Here is a 27,424-nt window from a genome sequence, read left to right on the forward strand (position 1 = left end):
ATAGTGCTGGTTTAGTTATAATGCACAAGTACCTTAGAAACTAAGAACTACTTTGACAAACAACCGTATGATAATTAAATAGTAAACACGTTTGAGCTAGAACAGTAAAGCTGTTATTGATTCTTTTTTTACAGCATGGGAACTAACAATACTATTTAGACCAGTGTGGACACCTAAGAACAGTATGGAAACTAAGGACACAACTTTGAACAGTTGCTTGGGAAAATTCAAAACAATGTGGAAACCAATGGGAGCATTGTACTATAATCGCTTTTTTTTTTTTAATAGTGTATTTGCTCTTATTTTGTCACGCATAAAATATTTAAACAACGTTAGGAGCAAATGTAGAAGGGAGATGTATTTTTCAAAATCTAGGGACCATTTCGTTTTTTTCAATGTTTCGATGAAAAACACATTCATTTTGTTGTTTAAAAAAGATACATAAAAAAGGACTTTTCAATGATTAACCAAAAATATGCTTCAAGATCTAGGGAAAGCAATAAATCTAGGGGCGCAAAGCCTCACCTGTCCCTTCAATTGACACCCCTGGTTGCTTTGGAATATTTAGAACAATATGAAAAACAATAGAAACATGGTACTAACATCCCTTTGCTTTTGGCAGCATATTTGCACTTAATTTTGTCATAAATAAAACATTGCATTGGTCTTCCAGTACCATAAATATTCCAATCAACATTGCAAATGGTAGGATGTCTAAGCCAAGCTTATAGCGGTGATGTAGTCACATGAAGAGAACAGAACACTTTTTGACAATAATAAGATTTATTTACATAAAGATTTTTTTATAAGTTAGGCTTCCTCCGGTTAACGAGCCCTTGTCATTGAAGAGTTGAGAGCCCCATCAAATTTTAAGCCGACAATGTATTTCACAAATACATAATAAATGATTTATACCAGTCATACTACCCCCCCCCCCCCTAAACACATCTTGGTACTTCATAAATCGTTGAAATTACTAGCAAATTCAAGCGAAGAGCAACAATGGGCAGGCCCCTTTGGGACACACCAAATGGAAAGTGCTGGCTAAAAGCATTAATTTCTCCTTCCTCCATTACACATTTCAATAGCAGACAATCAATAGCCTAGCTTGACTGCAAGGCCATATCCAGGGGGGTTAGGGGGTTTGACCCCCCTCCCCCCAAAATTTTTGTCTGACTTTTAAAAACGTGACAAAAAAGGACATAAACAAATTTTGTATGCGTTTTTTATTTTTTTTTGTGAACCTCCCCCCCCAAAAAAAAAAATTTAGTAAAACCTCCTTCGAAAAAAATCCTGGGTACGGCCTTGCTTGACTGGTGAAACTTTGCTACGTTATAACTTGTCTTTTCCAAAATGGCTATTAATGAGAAGTTAAATTAACTGAAATTCCCCTTCTTAAGGCAATGAAGACAGCGAACCGGTCATTGTCGTACTTTTCAAATACATACAAAAATAAAGCTTTAAACCAACGAAAAAAAATTACCCTATATTAAAAAAATGAAAACTAGGAAAAAAAAAACAATTTCATCTCATGTCATCGATTATCCCTACAAATTCCTATATTATCTCAAGTAGTCCGCCTACTTTTTGCGTTTCTTGGATTCCCCCCTCCACTGTCCCAACTAGATTTCAGCATACGTGCTTGGATCGAGCAACTTCCCTTTTTAATGAGAGCAAGGGTTGATCCAGGATTTTTTTTAAGGGGGAGGGGGGGGGGCGCAAAAAAGGTTGGTCCGATAAACTTTCGTTAGGAGCAAGTTTGATTAACGCAAAATTGCGTTAATTAAGTAAATTATACTACTTTAGACTACATTAGGGGGGCGTGCCCCCCCCCCCTAGATCCACTACTGAATGAGAGTCCACTATTATAGACTTGTGCTATTGGCAAAAAATTTAACTAAGTAAATAATAAATACAGATTTTAATCAAGTGAGGTAGCTAATTCCACCTGCGACGTCCAAGTGCCTTGGTGTTGCAGATAACAATCCAGAAGGAGTCAAGTGAAGTGTTTAAACTTCACTCAAGAGAATTCGATATACATCAGTCTCAGCATAGGGGTCTTTATCAATATGCCAAAAACTGACTGGCTACATCAAGTCCAATTCTCGTGGGATTTGGCCAACAATTTATAGACGATCTCTGATATCTACTGATCTTTTCTTGAAAAACTTCCAGTGTTAACGTTTAAACATCCATTGATTATTATTATTTAACTGATTTAGTTCAAGTTTTTTTTTCTATCAGATTTAGCTAAAGGTTATCTATCAGATTCAGTTATAGCTTACTTCCCCTAGTTATAATCAGTGTATATTGTTTTAGTACTTGTGCATTATAACTTACAGACGAAAGAAGTCAAGTTTGGTTAATGCTAATGAAATAAAATAAAATAGGATCAAAATATAACACTTTAGAAACAGATTTGGGCTATATATTTGCACCTTAGGGGAAGTGGGAGGTAAAGCATAGCATATATTAAATACGTAAACTAACCTATGTACCTTTCCCCACCCCCTAAAGCCCAAAAACAATAGTTGAAATATTGTAAACACAATGAGAAACCACGCTTTGCGATCCGTTTATCCATTGCAAATACCCGTTTGACTGGTTCCCTTTAATGTTTCCCTATAGACTATATAGCGGTATGTAACATATAATGCACAATTACCATTGTTTTTTCTCAAAGTTAACTCAGAACTTCAAAACAAGGACATCTACAAAGCTAATTTTTAACCAACCAACTATCAGGGGCCTTAATTGGAAGGAGACAATTGCCCCCTGCATTTAAAGATACCGGTTTTAGTATTTTCACCGAAAAATATTGCCAACAATAATTTCGAAAAAATAATTTTTGGCATCTTCAAAAGGACAATGAAGAACAATCCTTACCCCCACTGCATTCTCATGAAGTGGAGCGCCTCAGGACTTAGAACATAAAACCAAGGGCAAGAAGTCACTCACTCTGCATGCCTAGTGCACATTTTAATCCACCACTTATTTAGCCAGACATGGCGCAGTTCCATATGCAGTCAAAACCCCCCTATTGTCAGTTACAATCTTCCGCTCTGTTTTAATACTGAGTTTAGGCCCATATGCACTACTTTAGTCATGAGAGGGGGAGGAGGAATTCATAAAAATAGTGAAAACCCACTAAATAATGTTAATATCATATAAAAATCATAAGCTTCATGATCTTGAGGGGGGATATATGCATGAATTTATTTCGGGGGCATCAAAAATTTTAAGGATGAAGGAATTCCAAAAGCGTGAATTAAATAAAAAACAATTACAGGAGAAATGATAGGTATCACATGATTTCGAAAGGACAGGACAGGCCCTATGAATGGCTGATAGGGCCCCATACTGACATGTTGAATCGATGCAAACGATTTTATCTTATGGATTTTTGCAACATTTATTTTTTGACTGAAGTCTCTAGTCCTGCTAGAAAAATTTCAGTTTTTCTAGTCCATTTCAGAGTTCGACCATTAACATTGCGAGTTTCCATCAATTATTTTCATGTATGTCAGGGGTATCTCCAAATTGTTCCCGAGATAGCAAGTTAAGAAATAAACTGCACTCAAGGGAGGGATTGGAGGATTCCCCTCCCATTATTGGTCCTAAGCACCCTAATTAACGCACATTTGCGTTAATTAAACTTGCTCCTAACGCAAGTTTATCGGATCAACCCATTTTGCCCCCCCCCGCCTAAAAAAATCCTGGATCCGCCCCTGCACCCACGAGTTCTACCTTTAAATTCTTCATAGAAGCCTAAAAATATGACTGAAAACCTAAGCAAATAAAAATTCAACAAAACTAAAAATGACATTGACTGTGGTTGGACAAAGAAACACTTTCCATATTACAAATCCTTGAATATATAACACTTCCAAAGAAAAGCATAATTATATTTCAGATAGGTTTCAATCAGAAAACACCAGGAGAGTTTACTGCCAAATCAATTAATAATTTCAAAATTTTTGGGTTTATTACCTGTTTAGTGCTATATCTGCCAAATTAAGGAGACATTATTTTTTTTAATTTAACTATACATGCCAACACGGGCATGTCCACGTATCACGTCTTCATTTATAGGACGAGGCATAAAATATTATTAAATAATCAAAAGATTTATAGATAATACACTTAATTTTTTAGGGAGTGCTAAAAATAAGAAAAAAAGAATTTTATATGGTAATATGAATAAGAAGCACCCAGAAATTCAAGAAAATTTATGACTTTGGGACAAGGCCGTACCCAGGATTCATATCGGAAGGGGTTTTACTAAAAAAAAATTCCGGGGGGGGTACACAAAAATCCTCAAAAAACGCATACAAAATGTTTATATCCATTTTTGTTATGTTTTTACGTGTCAGACAAATATTTCAGGGGGAGGGGTGGTTAAAACTCCCCTCTGGGTACGGCCTTGCTTTGGGAGGAGTCCGGGATCCGAGGTTCCTCTCCCCTACATGAAGTAATGTATAGATAATTTTGTACCAGGTTTTGCAGCTCCTATGCCTTCTTTTCAATTTTTTTTTCTCTAGCAATGATCGGTTCGCTTATATAGCGACCACCTCTATTATCTTTCTTGGCGTTACTAGTATGCCAAGTGGCTTTTAGTGAACCCACCACTGGACGTCAACTGTGTTTTAATCGGTCAATCTCTATCTAGATTTCAAAGTTTGAATATATTTTGCAAGTTTCAGAGTAATTTGTCAATGGGTGTACTTTATTATTTATGGTACATTGACAGAAAGACCAGCAAATATAATATATGAATGTTACAAAATCAAGCCCCACAAGGGAGTTCAATAGTCTTCGAAAATGTTAAAAATTAAAATTATACTTTTTAATTTCATTGCAGCCTAATCTGGAATCATTTAGTGAAACTATTATAAGGATAAACTTAACCATGAGTATTTCTGGTCTTTAATTTCAATTTTATTGGTTAAACTAGATAAGAAAGTTACAGCGTTGTTTTTCATTCTAAAAAGTTTTTGTACTTATGTATTATATGGTACACACTAGAGAATTTGGATATATAGATTAGACCAAAACTGGTTCATACATATCAATAATTAAAGAAAATTAGCTTAGGCTCAGAGAAAATCTACAATATAGGTTATATTTCATTATTCATTATTTCATTATATATCATTCGGATTAACCTAACTTCACTTCTCGAGTGTGTACCATATAATACACAAGTACCAAAGTTTTTTCTACAAACAACGTTTTTGAGAAAGGAACACGAGTCAAATAGGAAGTCTTTAAAGTATACACAAAAAGGTTCTGAACACAGCATGCGGCCAGTTTGAAACGGTTCGGTAAACCTACTTTAAACAATTAAAACTATTTTTTACAGAAAAGTCAATTCACAATGGTTTTAGTTAGACAAATGGCAGAAGAGATGGCACATTTTATTATACCACTAGCAAGTGAGAAGCGCAAGCTAGGATTTCTTACATATTATTACAAATAACAACAAAAATAGACCAATTGTTTAAAAAATATAGAAAACATGAATAAAACCAAAAACTCAAGAGATATCGGAAGGGCGAGTAAACAAGCCGACCCCGGGGTTACGTTCCCCCTAAAATATAAATGTTTACCGTTATCCTCTGAATCCCATACAATTTACACATTTCCGTCTAACATACCCCCTCCTCTCTCCCTCAATGAAGTCCTATATAAATGTCTGAGACACTGAATTTTACTCATAAAGAGTATCCCCCCCCCACATCCCTGGTGACCCCTTTGCAAAATCGTATTTTAGATTTTAAGAGGTCTATTATTTTCATTTCACAATGTAATTTTGAAGAATCCTCACGCCTTCATAATTTTAATCAATGCAGCCGTTGCTGATACTGGAGTCACACCGTAGGACTCGAAGCAAAGCTGTGCTTTTTGCAAGGCTTTTATCAACAATAAAACCCGTATTTCCCCCTACGGAGCCTCTATTGTTCGGGGTATGAATAGATGCGTTCTGTGTACTAGCGACCGACGGGGTGCTACTGTAACAGTCATACAAACATCATGGGGAAAGAAAATCCCGTTCAATGTTTCTCATAACATTTGAACAACACCAAGAAAAAATTGCTTTTGATATTGATAACAATAAATTCTTGGTAAAGATTTTTATTGTTTTAATTATTTAAATTCTGACTATTTTTCATGAATAAATATTTTGGAGTATGAGGTTTTAGCGTGCAGAGGTTCAGCGGGTGCAAGGGGCCTACTGGGTATATGTGCGGGCAGATGTACCAATATGATTTTTCAAAATTATAATGAACAATGAAATATGTGTTTGAGTAATAGGCACCTTATGATTTAAAATTTGCATTTGCAGATATATAAGTAGGTGTTATGGGGATGGGACAGGGGAGTATACCGTTTATGGTCCCTGTGATCTATTACTTGGTAGGTTGATATTTTATATTGTTATATTTGTATCAATAGCCTAATTTCATAATCCAAGAACTGTTCTTTTTTTGGCACACTTTTAAACTTGTACCCCTCCCCCAAAACGAAATCAAACGCAAGTGCTGAGCAACAGGATCACTGTTGAAAGAATTGCTAACCAAGACAATCGCTATGTGGCCAGTATGTCAAAACTGTTTTACAAACCATTACCCACATGGTAGCTTTTCTAACCAAAATTAATAGACTCTTCACTGCTCATGGATACTAAAGCGCATACTGTGATCAAATTGTTTCACTAACAGCAATTTTTATAGTTTTGTGTATCACCTGTGATGATGTCTGAAAAACCTTATTGTTGTTAGATTGTTAGTAGCTTTCGTATTTAATGTTTGAGAATGGTTTTTCCCTTCTTTTATTTACTCCATTATCGGATTTTTTTGTAAAAGTGAATAATAAACTACTAATATATTTAAATAGGAATACTTAGCATATACCCAAAGGTCTTTTTAATAAATCAATCAATCATTTTATTAATACTAAACTTTATTACAAACGCAAAGAAAAATTATTTGGCCCAAGAAGCTTGGTTTGACAATCATTGTTATAGGTGTAGTTTCTGGATGATACAAGTAACACATAATTCAGTAAATCTTAGTATAGGACAACCTGACACATACACCGGAGGGAAGGGGGCTAATCACCCTTGGAATCTTGATTTCGTTCGAATTTCCGGCACTTAGTTTTTGCTACCCCTTGAATTAGATGACTTTGATCTAACCATGATTAGTGTTTTCATCTACCAGTATTTTAGATCTTTAGTTTTTTTTTCAGTTGCGACCCCCTTTCTAGGATACAAAAAAAACTTTCAGTAGCCCAGCTTAATTTATTTAAAATATTCTTATTCAACAACTTTAGTAATAAATTTAAAATTGTGTCCAAGATTGCAGAAGGATATATTATCTTTACAGATGCTATCTCTAAATTTTATGATTATGGCCAAAGAGTAAATATTTAGAATAAATTTCCCAAAAACTGTCCATTTTATCTGCCATTATTAAACTAGATTTCAGAAAAGTTTCAGAAATCGATAAGAAGTTAGCTTAGAAGCTATTTAACAATTTTTTAGGTGTTTCGGATAACAATACAAGACTTTACTAGAATTTTGATTTACCGACGGGACAGTTGCTTGTAGCACGCAAATGCTCAGAGGATTTAATATCAAACAGGTTTTACCTTTATCAATATTTTCATTAAACAAATCGAAAAACATACGAGACTGCCAAGGGCGGATCCAGGATTTTTTTTTCGGGGGGGAGGGGGGGTGTTACTAATTTTTTACTTTTTCGGGGAGGGGGTTATTAGTTTTCGACTAATTTTACTGATTTTTACCTAGGTTTTACTAATTTTCGACACGGTCAAAAATTTCGAGAGGGGGGGGGGTTCAAACCGGGTAAACCCCCCTGGATACGCCCCCCCTGCCTCGGTTTTCGACACATTCTGTATCTTCATTTTAAAAAATAAAAAAATGCTTGCCCCCTACATTTCTGTGAACTGGTACCCCCTTTATTAAAAATTAACATATATTTATTTTGATATTGTACAGGTAACTCCGAGAAATCTTGAAGAGCAAAATATGCTACTTGGGCATGATGTCCTTTCAATAAATCAAACAATAAGTTTAGCAAGTTAAAACAAATTGATACAAAAATCTGGAATCGAAAGCATGGCTATTTTTATAGTGTCATGGAGTGAATTGTAGTGCCAGCGTTGCATGAAGTATGAATAAAAGGTACTTTGCAACATACTTAGGCATAGAATAACATAGTTCACATTATAGCAAACAAGTTCCTTTTATATTTTTTTCCGACGGCATTTGGACCGACGGACAATTTTTATAGGCTATTTCATTCTAGATAACATAAACCAGTAGGATTCAAAATTAGAGGGTCAATTATAATTATATTTAGATATTTATAATTACTTCCCGACGGCATGACCATCCGACGGGAAATATTCAATTGATTAAAGATTATTAAAATTCAAAATAAATTAGAGAAATAAATAACATACGAATAGTTATTCATTTATAATTTTTTCCTAATTTAACAAACGATATATATTAATTTAGGACCTAAGCAAATGAATCATCCTTAGTTTGACTCCTGCACTAAGATCAAAATTAATAATAATTACGTACCCTTGGTTGTGCCATATTTATAATCCAAGATAATCCTAAAGAGTTTATTTTCTAATTAATACACAAATTTCTATTCACTTATCATCATTATATTCCACAAAAAAATTATCACTTTCAATCAAAACCCGAGGAAACACTTATTCTTTTTAATCCTTCTATATGCTATCACTGACAAGTAAATGACATAAAATGAATGATAGTACCCAAACGTGCAACCTTTACTGACTAACTGTCAATCATTTTCCAAAGAAATTTCTTAGCCACAACGCGTCGCTACTATCCAGATCTGCGACAGATGGGCGGAGTCTATAAGAAGCGGTGCTAAGGTGGAGTTTGAAAAATACAACTGGAATTTGCAAGATTTTATGAGTCAAACAGACATCCAATCGGTTAAAGGTATATGATGTAAAAGGAAACTTTTAACTTTTTTTTGCAAAAGTGTTTCAGAAACAGTTGGAATGTAGAACTGTTAAAAGCCAAACAGAGCTTATGTGAAATTCCTTGGAATAATTGTCTTTTCCGGGATTTGATTTAATTAGAATTATTATTTATACACAAATATTTGTTACAATTTAACATATGCTTGCTCGAAAATTAAGATTCGAGCTATAGTAGATTTGAAAAATAAAACTAGTTTTAATAGATGTTGGAATATTCAGTGCTAGTGGTGTCTGTTCACAAACATTAAGGGCAGGGGCTAAAATGTATTTTCAAATCTAGGGGGGGGGGGGGAATTTTGGGTAAACTTTTCGCAGTTCATATTATTGATTTACGAATAAAGTAAACATACCACTCGATGCCTTTTTTATGCTCTTTCCAAATGTAATAATAATTTTTGTCAGAATTGAATCTGGAACCTGTCTGAGACACTAGGCAGGTTGGCCTGCCTTTCCAAAAACTAACAAACAAGTATTTGTCCAATAAGAGAGTCATACTTACTCCCGCCATTTACCCGTGCAGCCATTTAAACATCTGCCCCTCAAATTTTTGGACTATCTGTTATGGCTTTTTCTTTCTACAATTACCCATGTCTTGAGGCCTACTGCAAAATACTTGATTTTCAATTCAAAACCAACGGACTGCAAAAAATTTACCGAATTTTGTTGTTTTTTAATGAAAGCACCAAAAGTCACTTTTTCAGTACCGGAAAAGGTATTTTCCAAAACTTAGAGGGGGATAAAATTTTGAGGGGGCTATTCCCCCTCCCCAACCGGCTCCAAGTTCAGCATTATTAAGCATCACTTTAACTAATTATAAACTATAATTTCGTAAAACTGTCAGTTGGCGGCCTTTTTTCTAACTTGGAAAGCTGTTGAGCTAGGTGAATCAAACGGTTAGTAAGGGACTTATGGTTAAATTACGGCGAAAAAGGCTGTTTTAGTGTAAATGTATTTTGTGGAGTTCATTGAAAAAGCCTCTGCCCCGTCAGAATGGGGGGGGGGTGTCACCCATAACTTACTTTACATTTGCGTAGGTAGGCTGAATATTTTGATATATTGCTGTCAGATGAAGCAATAGTATTGATGCTATAATTAAAATCATATTATCTGTTTTCATGTTTTTTTCATTACATTTAACCTGCAATTTAGATCAGATTAAGTTTCATGTATCTCCAGCCAGAGTCGTGCCTAGTATTGGTGGTGTCCGGGGAAAAATTGATTAGATCGTCCCCTCTTCGCGCAAAAATAAGCAAAAAAGTCGGATCAAAGTGAAAAATTCGATCATAGCGGACAATTCCACAGTCGCAGTACCCCCTCCCCCACGAAAAAATGCGGCTCCCGGAGAAGCTATACAGGTTGTCCCCCAAGGAACAAATTTGTTTCAAGCTTTGTACCATTTTGTAGCCCTTTTACCCGTGATGTTTGGTTGTGGATTCTTCCCGGAGCTAGAAGACGTGGACAATATGAGTGACGCTTAGCCGGTATCTGGAAAAGGATGCTGCGCTGTCGAGGTTATTCCTTGAATATCTTTTGTCCGAAGGGCTGGAGAGGTCGTAAAAGGAAGATACTGTCGTCACCTTATGCGCCAGTTGGCGTTGGAAGTCCTGAGTCGTAAATACCTAAGCCCTCTCCTTTAATAGAGCAAACTGCAGTAATATACTGAATTAAGCATAGAAGAAAGCCTCAATTTAGATCTTTACCAAAGTATGAATGCATATTTATGTTTTAAAAGGTCATAGTTGGGGCAGCTTCCTGGAAGCTGCTCAGTAATATACTGAATTAAGCATAGAAGAAAGCCTCAACTTAGATCTTTACCAAAATGTGAATGCATATTTATGTTTTTAAGGGTCATAGTTGGGGCAGCTTCGTGGAAGCTGCTCAGTAATCTACTGAAATAAGCATAGAAGAAAGCCTCAACTTAGATCTTAACCAAAGTGTGAATGCATATTTATTTTTTTAAGGGTCATAGTTAGGACAGATTCCTGGAAGCTGCTCAGTATATACTGAATTAAGCATAGAAGAAAGCCTCAACTTAGATCTTTACCAAAGTATGAATGCATATTTATGTTTTTAAGGGTCATAGTTGGGGCAGCTTCCTGGAAGCTGCTTAGTAATACACTGGATTTAGCATAGAAGAAAGCCTCAACTTAGATCTTTACCAAAGTGTGAATGCATATTTATGTTTTTAAGGGTCATAGTTGGGGCAGCTTCCTGGAAGCTTCCTGCAGCTTCATTGGAAGATTCCTGGGCATCTTCCTTACTGACAACAAGAGTTTTAATCTAGGTTATATATTCTGGGGTATGAGGTTTTAAGACCTGAAACCCACTTTAAAGTTATCTATTGTATTTAAAACAATAGCGTGAGCATAGCCTCTCAAAATTAGAGACCCTCCACTCTAGCATTTACTTGCCTATTGGCTAACTCCCTCTTGCTTGCAACATTGTATTGTCTTCTCTATTTTATTATATGCTGATAACCAATGCTGAAAATATTTTTGTTTTATAAAAAGAAATCCTAACTGGAAGACCTTGATTAAAAACAAATGGGTACCAAGGTCATTATAATAGAAGCAGTTTTTGTCCCCTGGATTCATCTTAGGTCTATTTATACCTGAAGCACGATATCTGTAAGAATTTTTTTTTGCTATTTCAAAATCATGAAGTTTTTAGAACAGTATCTTGTTTTCGTCAGTGTCGTCGCATTGAAACGTTAAACTAATTAAGCAAAACTAATTAGCTAAATTTTGAAATTCTTTTCGTCCGTAAAAATTCAAGCATTAGTAATCTTTTGATTCCCAGAGACAACTAGGCCTTAAAAAAAGTAACGTCTTTTTGAGCTTTTTGTTGCCATATGTTTTTAGCCTATTTTTGCTGTTTTTTTTATCGTTTTTTCTTCTTTAGTTTTGTACCAGCCACTACCAAAAACTCTGGAACTACATATTTTATAACAGTGTCACATTTTCGACAGTGTTGCCACGTTGAACCATGAAAGTAGACAAGCAAAATTAACTAGCTAAATTTGAAAATGCTTTTCGTCCGTCAAAATTCTAGCATTAACGATCTTTTAATTCCCATGTGACAACTATGCCTTCAAAAAAAGCTATATCTCTTTGAGCTATTTGGTGCCATATGTTTTTAGCTTACTTTTTTTGCTGATTTTTCATCATTGTTTCTTTTTTAGTTTTGCAACAGTTACTACCAAAAATTTTAGATCAGTGTCACATTTTCGTCAGTGTTGCCAAGTTGAACCGTGAAAGTAGACAAGCAAAATTAATGAGCTAAATTTGAAAATGCTTTTCGTCCGTAAAAATTCTAGCATTACCAGTCTCTTAATTCCCATGTGACAACTCCACCTTCAAAGAAAGCTATATATTTTTGAGTTGTTTGGTGCCATATGTTTTTAGCTTTTTTTGTGGTGATTTTCATCCTTGTTTTTTTTTTGGTTTTGTACCAGGCAGATCCCTAAAATCTGCAAAACTACATATTTTAGAACAGTGTCACATTTTCGTCGGTGTTGCTACATTGAACCGTGAAAAAAGACAAGCAAAATTAATTAGCTAAATTTGGAATGCTTTTAGTCCGTAAAAATTCTAGCATTAACCATCTTTTAATTCCCTTGTGACAACTACACCTTCAAAGAAAAGCTATATATTTTTGAGCTGTTTGGTGCCATGTGTTTTTAGCCTTTTTTGCTGATTTTACATCCATATTTCCTTTTTAATTTGGCACCAGCTACAACCAAAAACTGTGAAACTTCATATGAAATATCGCATTTGAATTTCTGATCCTTTTTTTAGATATATATGGTTGTGCAAGTTCCCACTAAACCGATTCAAAGAATCAGACTTTTTTCAATGTCCATTATATTTTAAGTTCTATCATTACTCCAGTGATGTCATTAGGGGGAGTGACATGGGGACCATACTACTACTGAAAACTTGTCGCAGCACAAAGCTTTCTAACACTAAAACGACCGCGCAGGTTTCTGGTCCACCCCAATCTATACAGAGCTGAGCTCTCTTCTCCCTCCCATGAACTTCGCAGATTCCGTAAATCCTTTCTCACACCTCTTTCCATTTCTTTCGAGGAGGGAATGGCAGTGTTACCACCCGGTGAAAAAAAACAATAGATTTTAGTAATTTTTTGGTTGATTTAGTGATTTTCTTCAACAATATTGTGATTTTTGTGCCGATTTAGTTATTATTTTAGGCAATAAAAAACTACTAGAAATAGTGATAAATCACTGGATGTGGCAACCCTCGAGAATGGTTTCTAGCTGGCGTTCGATGGATTTTGACAGTGAAACCGAACTGGACATGTAAGCATGAATTTATTTGGGAAAGATCTTCGATGGAGAGGAGGGGGATTGTTCAAAGAATTGTAGTGAATTATTTTGATATCGTGATAAATTATAGTTAAAACTGTCAAAAAATGGATTTCCAGTGAGGGAAATAAGGTCAAAGTGCTTTGAAATTTGGCACCAGCTACTGCGAAACTTAAAAATTCAAATAAAAATTGATTTAACACTGAAAACTTCAGAACTGTTACAAAAATACAATACAAAGGGATATAGTATAAAGTTCGTTCTCAATTATGCATTATATTTTGAATCAAGATATTTGCAGCATTAGGCTACTTATATTCTTAAAAAAAAATTGCACCCAAAATCTCTCAAAATTTTCTCCACCACCTCTTCGATTTGTTTGAGAATTACGCTAATAATTGTGATTAACTGTTATTTGTTAGCTCTGGAAACATATTTAGTAATATTCCGGGGAACAAATTTTTGTCAAGACGGCGAAAATCCGTCAAAACTACACTAAGATACAACTCTTAGTTCTCAGAAGGATACTCCTATCCAACCAAACTTTTTTTATCGCCCGGTTCTAAAATCCAGAATATACATACCAAAAAGAAAGAAAAAAATGTCTGGAATAAAGTCAAGCTGTTCTTTAAAAAGTCATTCCCTGGTTAAAGTTTTAAAATATTTGGTACTTATCTGTTAGCCAGTAGACACTTGAGAATTTGATCTACAGGTACGGGGTTGAAACAAATGAGACGCTTGGGAGATAGATAGGATATATCTCATTTAGCTTTTTCTCTTTTTTGCCTTTAAAAAAATATAAAATTTCCAATTTAGTCAATTATTGGTGCCCTTGTCACATTGGCTCCTCCCCACAAGATTGGGCTCTAGATTCGCCTTAGACTACAACACTGTACTCCTGACATTTTGCTGAAGATACATCACATTTTCAGCCTTGAAGACACTGTTTCGGTACTTTTTTTAATGTGAGATAAAAAGGACAATTTTTGGTGACGATTTTGTCTCTTTATCAGATAATTTTGTTGCTTTTATTGCAACTTCTGAGAATGTTATTCTAATGCTGATGCAGAGGCGGGTTTAGGGAAGTGGACAGAGAGGGAACTTGACCCGAGCAGAGGAATTTTAGGGGCCCAAAATTTAAAATAAATACAATCCTATTTTACATTTATAATAATTGAGTAATTTTTGAAATTTATTTTTCAAACAATTCTTGGTAACGAACTGTAAGTAAGGAACTACCCGGCACAATAGTAACCGAAGCTCTAAAAAAACCGAATTTTGATACCAATAGATACTAAAAAAATCGGATTTTTATGCTGATTTTAAATATATAAGTTTCATCAAGTATAGTCCTTCTCATCAAAAGTTATGAGCCTGAGAAAATTTACCTTATTTTCTAAAAAAGGTTGAAACACCCTCTAAAAGTCATAGAATCTTAAGGGAAAACCCACCATCAGATTCAGCATATCAGAGAAACCTACTGTAGAGGTTTCATCAAGATCCTATCTGCAAAAATGTTGAATTTTGTATTTTTTGCCTGAAGAAAGACCACGGATACGTGTTTATTTGTTTTTTTGATTTTTTTTACCTGATCGTAAGTAGGGATGACAGTGTCAGCGCGGTACGAGATTTGAAACATTGCCAGATAAGAGCGTGTTTGTTGGTTATATGGTTTGTTGGTTATATTGATTGTTGGTTATATGGTTTGATGTTGTTTCTTAGTTCTGTTCTGTTTTTAGATGGTTATATTGTTTGTTGGTTATATGGTTTGATGTTGTTTCATAGTTCTGTTCTGTTTTATGGTCAACTTGTTTGATGTTTCTAAGCCCAATTGATACTGTACAAGATTTACAACATTGCCAGATAAGAGCAAATATATCCATTATTGAATACTGTTCGAGATTTACAACATTGCCAATCAGAGTGTTTGATGGTTATATTGTTTGCTTGTTATATGGTTTGATATTGCTTCTTAGTTCTGTTCTGTTTGTTGATGGTTATATGGTGTGATGGTTATATTGTTTGTTGGTTATATTGTTTGATGTTGTTGCAAAGTTATATTTTGTTTTTTGGTCAACTTGTTTGTTGTTTCTATACCTAATGGATACAGACGGGAGTTTACTTCATTGCCAGATAAGAGCGTCTAACGGGACGAAGATCACATGTCTCTTTCTAGGGCAATCATAGGAGTCGGAAACACGAACGAGACAAGATCATTGACACCTATTTCAAGGTCAATGGCTTTATATAAGGTTTCTCTTACATCGCAAAAGGATATCGAAGCAAAGGAACATTCAGAAATTACTTTTATGGGGTTATTTGGGCGAAACAAATTAATTGATATTTTAGGGATTTTTTGGGTGAAACAGTTTGAGACATTTTAGAAGATGATTTGGGCGAAACTCTGTGGGCACTATAATTGGCAAGTACAAAATATTGGATTAATGAGAGAATTGTGAGTATGAACCATCGCAGAACTGTAACCACAATGGACTCAACTTCCAGGGGCCACCTCTTCCCAGCCCCAAGACCCCTTCCCACCATTAAAACTTTTTTTAGTACATCCCCCAATTTTCAATGTAAAATATCAAATTAATGGACAAAAATGGGTAAGAAAAAAGCTAGCTAAAGATCAACATTAGCTTCGTCGTTAAGAATTCATACGAGCGGATGGTATGAACTTCCAATCGTGTTATTTTTAATAACACATTATTAAATATGTCATTTAGAATATTAATCCATTTTTTTAAAAAGTGCCCCCCCCTCCCCCCCCCCCGTGACCAAAAAATCTTTCCTCATTATAACTGTTTTCATTTACGAACCTTAGCGCATCAGCTATTCATACAAACATCCAACAATAACAATAAAATCCAATATAAAAAGAAATTTTCGTCAATATAAAAATTAAGACACAGCGAAAACGTCTTTTTCCAAACACATTCTTGACTGATCTGCTAAAATTCTTGGCTAAAAACAGCTTGCAGACGTTCACGAAACGTTGAATCTTTCTTTGTTCCCTAATAAAATTTAGTTCATCTCTGTTGTAAGAATCAGAGCAAATTTTGTGGGTTTGGCAAGAAAATAGCTCGTCTTTAACAAACTTACCAATAGCTACTTGAAACTGTGTATAATTTCTTCACTTTTAGCCCAATTGCGTAGCTAATAAAGGAACATTTAACATTTTTATTGATTTTGTGTGGTTTTGCAAGAAAATAGCTCGTCTTTAACAAACCTACCAATACCTAATCGAAACTGTCTATAGATATCTTCATTTTTAGTCCAATGGCGTACCTAATAAAGAAAATTTTAACATTTTTTCTAATTTTATGTGGTTTCGCAAGAAAATAGCTCGTCTTTAACAAACTTACCAATAGCTAATCGAAACTGTCTTTAAATATCTCCATTTTATTCCAATGGCGTAGCTAATTTCACACTATCGCAACAATACGCCCCACTCCTAGCATGCAATACCGGGGGAATGAGGTTTTAATTAGGTGCAAATGTAGAACACATTAATAGTCGCTAAAAAAATAAATCGTTTTCAGACAGGACAATGCAAATGGGAAAAACATGAAATGGGTTATAAAAGAATAAAATAAAAAATAATAACACGCACAATTTAAGGGAAAATCAGGAGAGAGGACTCCAGGAGAGGAGGAAACATCTTTGAGGGACAGACGGCTGTTTATGGTCAACAGCTCAACATTAACTTTTTTCCCGCTGTTATATTTATAATTTATTTTTTGTTGCGCAAAGCAGTAATTTTCAAGTGTAGATTTAATGTTATCCAGCCTCCATCCGCTAAGGTACCGGCTTGGTCGCTGTCTTGCCTTTGAAGAAGTGTCCAGTCCCCTGAATGGTTTGTCTGAGCTCTGATCCAGCCCCCCCGAGGCACATTTTTTATCCAAAAATATCAGGGTGGATCATAATATATGCAAAAGAACGGTGTAATATAGAAAATCGGGGGTCCTAGTATGCAACCCAGGGGGTACGAGGGAGGGGGAGTGATATTAGATGCAAAATTAAGACATATTAAGAGCTTTTAAGGAAATACCCCTTTTTCTTTAAGATAAATTTATGGATATTTCACTGCACCTACATCATTAGACGCAGACACCCGGAATTAATCTGAAAATGTTGAAGGTATAGTAAGAAAGGCTTGCAAAAACATGATAATACAACTAGTACTAACAACTTACTGCGCTACTAAGCCATCTGAGGTCAACAAAAGTACGTTTTATCGAGAAAACATATGAAAATATTTTAGATATAGCACAAATGGTTTGCAAATAACATGAAGATAGAACTACTACCACTAACTTGATGCAATATAAAATCACCGGAGATCATTACAGACACGATTTATCATGAAAAATATCTGAAAATGTTGAAGGTATAGTAAGAAAGGCTTGCAAAAACATGATAATACTACTAGTACCAACAACTTACTGCACTACTAAGTACCATCTGAGGCCAACGAAAGTACATTTTTTCGAGAAAATATTAGAAAATTTATACATTATAGTATGAATGACATGCAAAAACATGAAATACTACTAGCAACTCACTGCAACATAAGGACACCAGAGGCCAATGCAACTACGTTTTATTAAGAAAATATCTGAAAATGCTTAAGATATAGTATAAATAGTTTGCAAAAAAAACATGAAAATGAAACTACTACTAGCAACTTGCTGCAACAAAAAGCCAAGCAAGTTTTCTTTCAAAGGTACCATATTTTTCTTAGAAGTAACATCTTTTTCGTCCTGCGCGCGCGTAACCTAGACTAAATTAGTCTTAAAATGAAAAAAAACAAGTTTATTAGAAAAATATGCAAAAAATTAACCTTAAAAATGAATAGAATCCAACTTTATTTAAAAAAAATATGCGACAATGTACCCAATTATTCGCGGAGTGGACCGTTGCGGCGGGCATGGCCGTTGTGGTGAGCAGCGACACGGGTTTTGGACTGTTGTTACTTCGATGGAGAAAATTTGTTAGTGATAATGAAAACTTGCTACTTCGGACAGAAAACTTGTTATCATAACAAAAAATTGTTACTTCTAAAAAAAATTGATATCATTGCCAGAAAACTTGCTATTTCTAACTGATAACTAGTTAACAATGATGGAAAATTGTTACTTTTCAGAGAAATTTATTATCATTGACGGAAAGGTTGGTGTTATTAGAAAAATATGTTACTGTTAAGAAAATACCTATTACTTCTAAGAGAAATTTGAGTGTTTTTAGTATTAAGGAAAATTTGTTACTCTGATGAGAAAATATGCTAGTGATAAGGAAAGCTTGCTACTTCTGACAGAAAACTTGTTATCATAGCGAAAAAATTGTTACTTCTATGAAAAATTTGGTATCATTGACAGAAAACTTGCCAATTTTAAGAGAAATTTGTTATCTTTGATGGAAAACTTGGTGCTATTAGAAGAAATTTGCTACTGCTAAGAAAAAAAATGTTACTTCTAAGAGAAATTTAAGTGTGTTAAGTAAATGTTTATTAGTATTAATGAATAAGTTTTTACTTCGATGGAGACAATTTGTTAGTGATAAAGAAAACTCGCTACTTCTGACAGAAAATTTGTTATCATGACTAAAAAATTGTTACTTCTAAGAAAAATTTGGTATCATTGACAGAAAACCTGCTACTTCTGACAGAAAACTTGTTATCATATCGAAAAAATTGATAATTCTATGAGAAATTTGTTGTCTTGGACGGAAAACTTTGTGCTATTAGAAGAAATTTGTTAGTGTTAGGAAAATACCTGTTAATTCTAAAAGAAATTTGAGTGTGTTAAGTAAAAGTTTGTTAGTATTAATGTAAAATATTGATACTTCGAAGAGAAAATGTGTTAGTGTTAAGGAAATATTGCTACTTCTGGCAGAAAACTTGTTATCATAACGAAAAAATTGTTACTTCTAAAAAATTTTTGGTATCATTGCTAGAAAACTTGTTACTTCTAACTGATAACTAGTTATCAATTATGAAAAATTGTTACTTTTAAGAGAAATTTATTATCATTGACGGAAAGGTTGGTGTTATTAGAAAAAATATGTTATTGTTAAGAAAATTACTTTTAAGAGAAATTTGAGTGTGTTAAGTAAAAGTTTGTTAGTATTAAGGAAAACGTTCCTCTGATGAGAAAATTTGTTAGTGTTAATGAAAACGTGCTACTTCTGACAGAAAACTTGTTATCATAACGAAAAAATTTTTACTTCTATGAGAAATTTGTTATTTTTGACAGAAAACTTGGTGCTATTATAAGAAATTTGTTAGTGTTAAGAAAATACTTGTTACTTCTAAGAGACATTTGAGCTTGTTAAGTAAAATTTTGTTAGTATTAATGGAAAATATTGATGCTTCGAAGAGGAAGTTTGTTAGTGTTAAGGAAATATTGCTACTTCTGGCAGAAAACTTGTTATCATAACAACAAAATTGTTGATTCTAAGAATTTTTTTTATCTTTGATAGAAAACTTGTTACTTCTAAGTCATAACTAGTTAAAATTGATGAAAAATTGTTTCTTTTAAGAGATATTTATTATAATTGACGGAAAAGTTGGTGCTATTAGAAAAAAATATGTTACTGTTAAGAAAATACCTATTACTTCTAAGAGAAATTTGACTGTGTTAAGTTAAAGTTTGTTAGTATTAAGGAAAATGTTGTTACTCTGATGAGAAAATTTGTTAGTGTTAATGAAAACTTGCCACTTCTGACAGAAAACTTTTTATCATAACGAAAAAGTTGTTACTTCTATGAGAAATTTGTAATCTTTGACGGAAAACTTGGTGCCATTAGAAGAAATTTGTTAGTGTTAAGAAAATACTTGTTACTTCTGAGAGAAATTTGAGCGTGTTAAGTAAAAGTTTGTTAGTATTACTGGAATATATTGATGCTTCGAACAGAAAGTTTGTTAGTGTTAAGGAAATATTGCTACTTCTGGCAGAAAACTTGTTATCGTAACAAAAAAATTCTTACTTCTAAGAAAAATTTTGTATCTTTGATATAAAACTTGTTACTTCTAACTGATAACTAGTTATCATTAACGAAAAATTGTTTCTCTTAAGAGAAATTTATTATCATTGACGCAAAGGTAGGTGATTTTAGAAAAATATGTTACTGCTAAGAAAATACCTATTACTTCTAAGAGAAATTTGAGCGTGTTAAGTAAAAGTTTGTTAGTATTAAAGAGAAAATGTTAATACTTCGAAAAGAAAATTTGTTAGTGTTAAGGAAATCTTTCTACTTCTGTCAGAAAACTTGTTATCATAATGAAAAATTGTTACTTCTAAGAAAAATTTGGTATCATTGACAGAAAACTTGTTACTTCTAATATATAACTTGTTATTATTGTCGGAAAAATTTTGACTTTTAAGTGAGATTTAATATCATTGACGATAAGGTTGGTGATATTAGAAAAAATTTGTAAGTAAAAGTTTGTTAGTATTAAGGAAAAAGTTGTTACTCCGACGAGGGAATTTGTTAGCGTTAAGGAAAACTTGCTACTTCTGACAGAAAACTTGTTATCATAAACGAAAAATTTTTTACTTCTATGAGAAATTTGTTATGTCTTGACGGAAAACATTCTACTTCTTACAGAAAACTTGTAATCACTGACGAAAAATTGTTACTTCTAAGAGAAATTTGATAGTGTTAAGCAAAAGTTTGTTAGTATTAATGGAAAATATTGATGCTACGAAGAGAAAATTTTTTAGTCTTAAGGAAAAATTGCTACTTCTAACAGAAAACCTGTTATCATAACGAAGATATTGTTATTTCTAAGAAAAAATTGATCTCTTTGACAGAAAACTAACTACTTTTAACAGAAAACTTGCTATAACTGACGAAAAATTGTTACTTTAATAAGAAACTTTGATACTCCTGAGGAAAACTTGCTACTTCCTACAGAAAACTTGTTATTATAGACAAAAAAGTGGTTACTTCTAAGAAAAATATGGTTTGTTTTAAAGAAAACTTGCGTGGCTTTATGTTGCAGCAGCTGTATAGTAGTAGTTCTATTTTCATGTTTTTGCAAATCATTTGCACTATATCCTAAACATTTTCATGTATTTTCTTGATAAAACATAGTTGTATTGGCTTCATGTTTCCTTATGTTACAGTGATTTGCTAGTTTAGTAGTATTATTTCATGTTTTTGCATGTCATTCATACCTTAATCTATAAATTTTCTAATATTTTCTCGATAACACGTACTTTTGTTGATCTCAGATGGCTTAGTAGTGCAGTAAGTTGTTGGTAATAGTAGTATTATCATATTTTTGCAAGCCTTTCTTACTATACCTTCAACATTTTCAGATATTTTTAATGATAAGTCGTATCTGTATTGACCTCAGGTGGCTTTATGTTGCAGCATGTTCCTAGTAGTAGTTTTTTCTTAATGTTTCTTGCAATCTATTTGTACTATATCTTAAACATCTTCAGATATTTTCTTAATAAAATGTAGTTGTAATTGGCCTCTGGTGTCCTTATGTTGCAGTGAGTTGCTAGTAGTAGTAGTATTTCATGTTTTTGCATGTCATTCATACTAAAATCTATAAACTTTCTAATATTCTCTCGATAAAACGTACTTTTGTTGACCTCAGATGGCTTAGTAGTGCATTAGGTTGTTGGTACTAGTAGTTTTATCATGTTTTTGCAAGCCTTTCTTACTATACCTTCTACATTTTCAGATATTTTTCATGATAAAACCTATCTGTATGGACCGCAGATGGCTTTATGGTGCAGTAAGTTGCAAGTATTAGTTCTATCTTCATGTTTTTTGCAATCCATTTGTAGTATATCTTAAACATTTTCAGACATTTTCTTAATAAAACGTAGTTTTATTGGGCTCTGGTGTCCTTATGTTGCAGTGAGTTGCTAGTAGCAGTATTATTTCATGTTTTTACATGTCATTCATACTACAATCTATAAATTTCCTAATATTTTCGCGAAAAAATGTACTTTTGTTGACCTCAGATGGCTTAGTAGTGCTGTAAGTTGTTAGGGCTAGTAGTATTATCATGTTTTTGCAAGCCTTTCTTACTATAACTTCAACATTTTCAGATTAATTCCGGGGGTCTGCGTCTAATGATGTAGGTGCAGTGAAATATCCATAAATTTCTCTTAATGAAAAAGGGGTAATTCCTTAAAAGTTCTTAATATGTCTTAAATTTGCATCTAATATCATTCCCCCCACCTCTTAACCCACACCCCCTTGGTTGCATGCTAGGACCCCCAATTTTCTATAATACACGGTTCTTTTTGCGTATATTAAGATCCACCCTGATATTGTTGGTGAAAAAATGTGCCCTGGGAGATTGGGTCAGAGCTCGGACAAACCATTCAGGGGATTGGACACTTCTTCAAAGGCAGGCAGCGACCAAGCCGGTACCTTAACGGATGGAGGCTGGATAACATTAAATCTACACTTTAAAATTACTGCTTTGCGCAACAAAAAATAAATTATAAATATAACAGCGGGAAAAAAGTTAATGTTGAGCTATTGCCCAAAAACGGTCCTCTGTCCCTCAAAGACACTCCCTCCTCCCCTGGAGCCCTCTCCCCTTATTTTCTCTTAATTCGAGCGTGTTATTGTTTTTTATTTTACTCTCTTATTATCCCATTTCATATTTACCCCATTTGCATTGGCCTGTCTCAAAACGATCTATTTTTTTTAGTGGCTATTAATGTGTTCTGCATTTGCACCTAATTACAACCTTAATACCCCGGTATTGCATGCTAGGATGGGGGGGCGTATCGTTGCTATAGTGTTAAATTAGCTACGGAATTGGATTAAAAATTAAGATATTTATAGAAAGTTTCGATTAGCTATTGGTAAGTTTGTTAAAGACGAGCTATTTTCTTGTGAAACCACACAAAATTTAAAAAAATGTCAAATAGTTCTTTATTAGCTACGCAATTGGACTAAAAATGAAGATATTTATAGACAGTTTCGATTAGCTATTGGTAAGTTTGTTAAAGACGAGCTATTTTCTTGCAAAACCACACAAAATCAGAAAAAATGTTAAATGTTCCTATATTAGCTACGCAATTGGACTTAAAATGAAGAAATTATACACAGTTTCAATTAGCTTTTGGTAAGCTTGTTAAAGACGAGGTATTTTCTTGCGAAACCCACAAAATTTGCTCTGATTCTTACAACCCAGATGAACTAAATTTTATTAGAGGACAAAGAAAGATTCAACGTGTCATGAACGTCTGCAAGCTGTTTCTAGCCAAGAATTTCAGCAGATCAGTCTAGAATGTGTTTGGAAAAAGACGTTTTCGATGTGTCTTAATTTTTATAGGGACGAAAATTTCTTTTAATATTGGATTTTATTGTTGGATGTTTGTATGAATAGCTGATGCGCTAAGGTTCGTAAATAGAAATAGTTATAATGAGGAAAAATTTTTTGGTCAGGGGGGGGTGGGGATGGGGAGGGACTTTCTTAAAAAAAATGGGGTAACATTCTAAATGACATATTTGAAAAAGTTAGGTAAAAAGTAACAGAATTGGATGCTCATACCATCTGCTTGTCTAATCTTGAAACATGTTTTGATATAAGTGCTTGGCTTAAATCACTTGTTCAGACTACCGCAGCATCCTTCCTGTAAAATTAGAATTCCCAGATGCATTCCGTAATGAGAACCATAGTTAAATTTGGGGGTATGAAAGTTTTGGTGAAAGAAAAAGCATACTTCAGTAGTTATTTTTTGAAGCTTGATTATGTTACAAGGAGTATTCTGGGTTCGAGCCCATCCCGATTCGAGGTTTGTATATCAGAGACAAAAAGCTGAAAAGTACCCAAACAGTGATTCAGGATCAAATCTTAGATTCAGAACAATCATAGTTTTTGTCATATTTCCTTACATCAAACAATTCCTGGTAATGAACTATAAGTAAGGAGTGACACGGCTCAATAGTAACCGAAACTAAAAACGGAATTTTTGGATCAATAAATATATCAAAAGAATCGGCTTATTATGCCGATTCCAAACATACAAGATTCATTAAGCTTAGTGTTACCATAAAACTCTAAGAGCCTGAGAAAAATATGAAAGGAGCTGTCCCCTCCTCAACGTCATGCTCTTTAGGCTAAAGTTTTTATTGTTTTAAAAAGTAGAGTTGTGACAAAGAGTCAAACTTTAGCGTAAAGAAAAAGGTGTTGAGGAGGGGACAGCATTTTTCATATTCGGAATAGTTTCTGTTTGTTTCAAGTTTTAATGTCGCTCCTTACTTTCTGTTAAAAAAACTTGTTTTTTTTATTTAATTTCTGACTGTTTTTAAACAATGATGGGAAATCCAGCTCACCCTTCATGGAAATTCTCTGCCCCCATGAAAAATTCCTCCATGGAAAGATCCTCCCACGTAACCCCCTCCCCATCCCCCAGGGACTGGGGGGATTAAGTCGTCCTCAAAGACATAACTGTTAGATTTTTTGACTATGTTGACCAAAATGGTTATCTCAAAATTTTGATCCGGTGACATTTGGAAAAAATTAGCGTGGGAGGGGGCTAGTTGCCCTCTAATTTTTTTGGTAACTTAAAAGGGACACTAAAACTTTTAATTTCCGGTTGAATGAGTCCTCTCGCGACATTCTAGGACCGCTAGTCGATACGATCACTTCTGGAAAAAAAATAAATAAAAAGAAATAAACACGGATCCGTCATCTTTCTTCTGGCGAAAAATACAAAATTCCACATTTTTGCAGACAGGAGCTTGAAACCTCTACAGTAGGGTTCTTTGATGCGCTGAGTCTGATGGTGTGATTTACCTTAAGATTCTATGATTTTAGGGGGTGTTTCCCCTTTTTTCGAAATTAAGGCAAATTTTCTCAGGCTCGTAACTTTTGATGGGTAAAACTAAAGTTGATGAAACTTATATATTTAAAATCAGCATAAAAATACGACTATTTTAATGTATCTATTGGTATCAACATTCCATTTTTTAGAGTTTCGGTTTCTTTTGAGACGAGTCGCTCTTTACTTACAGTTCGTTACCACGAACTACTTGATAAGACTAAGAACTAAAGGTGTTTGATGACTCAGGCACTTCTCTGTTTTCCTATTACTACTACTACTGCTGCTACTACTACTACTACTGCTACCGGAAGTTTCAAGATTTAACTTCCGGGGTAACATGTGGGGAATATTCAACTGACGAAAAGACAACATATATTTTCTACTACTATAATTACTACTGCTGCTACTACTGTTACTACTACTACTAATACAACGCCCTACTATTTTGATACTAGTACAAGTAAGGCTAAGTGTATGAAAGTAAAAACTTGAGAGAATATTGAAGGGGAATTTGAACTACACCAAAAGACCCTACGTGCATGCAGATTGTCCAAAGGGTGCATCTCAAGATTGCATTTGGTTATTAAGTTGGGACTTTCAGAGAATACTTAATTGACCAAAAGGCAATATGTGGCTCTAGTTTAAACCATTTCTTTAAAGCAAGACCAATGGAGCTCAAAAATTAAGCAAGAAAAATGATTTTTATAAAGCAGTGACGTTTTAATTTTTATAAAGCAGTGAATAAACACAACAAAATGAACACGTAATTAAACAAACACACTCTGAATTTTTTGGCCTCATGTTTGTGAGCTTTTCTCAAGGATAAAAAGGGAGAAAATGAAGCAAAATATGTTCTTTTTCAAAACTTAGCTTACATTAAAATAAAATATGCTAAACACACAAAGAGAAAGAAAGAACAAAAGAAAAGAAATACAAATAAATAAATATGAATAAAAACTCACATAGCTATTAAATAACACTTCCATGCACTGTCATATAAACAAAATCGAATGTCTATAATGATACACTCGTCTCCTCACAGTATATAAATAGAAATCTATCAAAAAATGAAGAATATTTTTCCGTTGAGAAAGGCTCCCGGGCGTGGGGCCGAAATATTCGGAGTGTGTTTGTTTAATTAAGTGTTTATTTTATTGTACTTATTCTCTGCTTTACAAAAATAAAAAACTGTTTTTTCTAGCTTAATTTTTCGTAAATGGAAAAGCAGTGTGGTCTAAGAAATTATTTACAATGGAGCTCAATTGTCTGGAATGGTGGTTCATCATCATCGAGGTAGGCTAAGCCAGCAAAACAATTTGTTAGGGCCAAGATCAATGACATAGTAATATCATTAAGCGCAAGCTTTAAGATGTCAATCAAGGGGGGGGGAGGGGGCTTTGATATCACCGTAGCCTTAAAGCGGAGTTTCTTAGGCTTAAACTAGGATTTAAAGACTTTGACCGCACCTCTGAAATAAGGGGAGTCTGATACCATTGATCTCCACCGTCTCGGTATCAGGAAGTATGGTAAGAGGGACCGCATTTTGGTTTTCGTCTGCAGAAGAGATTGGAAACGAGCAACGACTGACGTAAGGCGTTTAACTTTTCTCCAGAACATTGAGCTACGTAAAAAACCTTGTTCACACATAAATCAGACACATTTCTCAGCCCACGAACAAAACTGAGGTCGGTCAAAAGGTTCGTCTTGCCCATCCCACAGGATAAGACGGACCAGCCCTTAGGGTGAGATGGACACAACTGCTCAAAAGGATTAATCGTCTCTACACCAATTTATTTCAAATACTTAAAATACTAGTAGAAAGTAGAAATGTAAAAAGTTGGTAAATAACTATGTTTAAACACTGTTTGAGGCCAGATCTACGTGAAAATCAAACTTAACTGACTGTTTTGTCATTCTGCCCGAAAAGCTTGGTTTTGGAGGTTTATGATGACCTGTTCTTTTCACACTAAGCTCATCTCTTCAGTAGCCATGCATTTTCTTGATGGAACTAATCGTTTCCGAAACTGAACTTGGAAACCATCAGGCTCACAGTCATGCACAAGTAGTTTCTGAAGTTCTTCTTGGCCGGCACTTTCACAACCAACAACTCGCCAGCTTTTGGTTCGGTTTCATCAAGAAACTCGTCCTCTGACCCATCCAAATACATGCTTTCATCACTTTCATCATCCAGACCGGTATGTTCATCGAAGCTATCTTTCCTGTTCTCAAG

General features: G+C 34.2%; 1 protein-coding gene across 1 annotated transcript in view; it reads right to left on the minus strand.

Annotated features, from left to right (window-relative positions):
* Nucleotides 1-8,824, minus strand: part of hth (Meis homeobox homothorax) — a 225,812-nt gene extending 216,988 nt beyond the window's left edge. Inside the window, exon 1 of the mRNA XM_089092120.1 lies at nt 8,618-8,824. Coding sequence (XP_088948246.1) covers nt 8,618-8,632 — 15 coding nt within the window. The 5' untranslated portion in view covers nt 8,633-8,824. The remainder of the gene's footprint in view (nt 1-8,617) is intronic.
* Between the last annotated feature and the right edge of the window lie 18,600 nt (nt 8,825-27,424).

The sequence above is a fragment of the Artemia sp. Qi Xiang Cuo genome, chromosome 7, assembly GCF_049724085.1.
Source record: "Artemia sp. Qi Xiang Cuo chromosome 7, ASM4972408v1, whole genome shotgun sequence".
NCBI lineage: Eukaryota > Metazoa > Arthropoda > Branchiopoda > Anostraca > Artemiidae > Artemia > Artemia sp. Qi Xiang Cuo.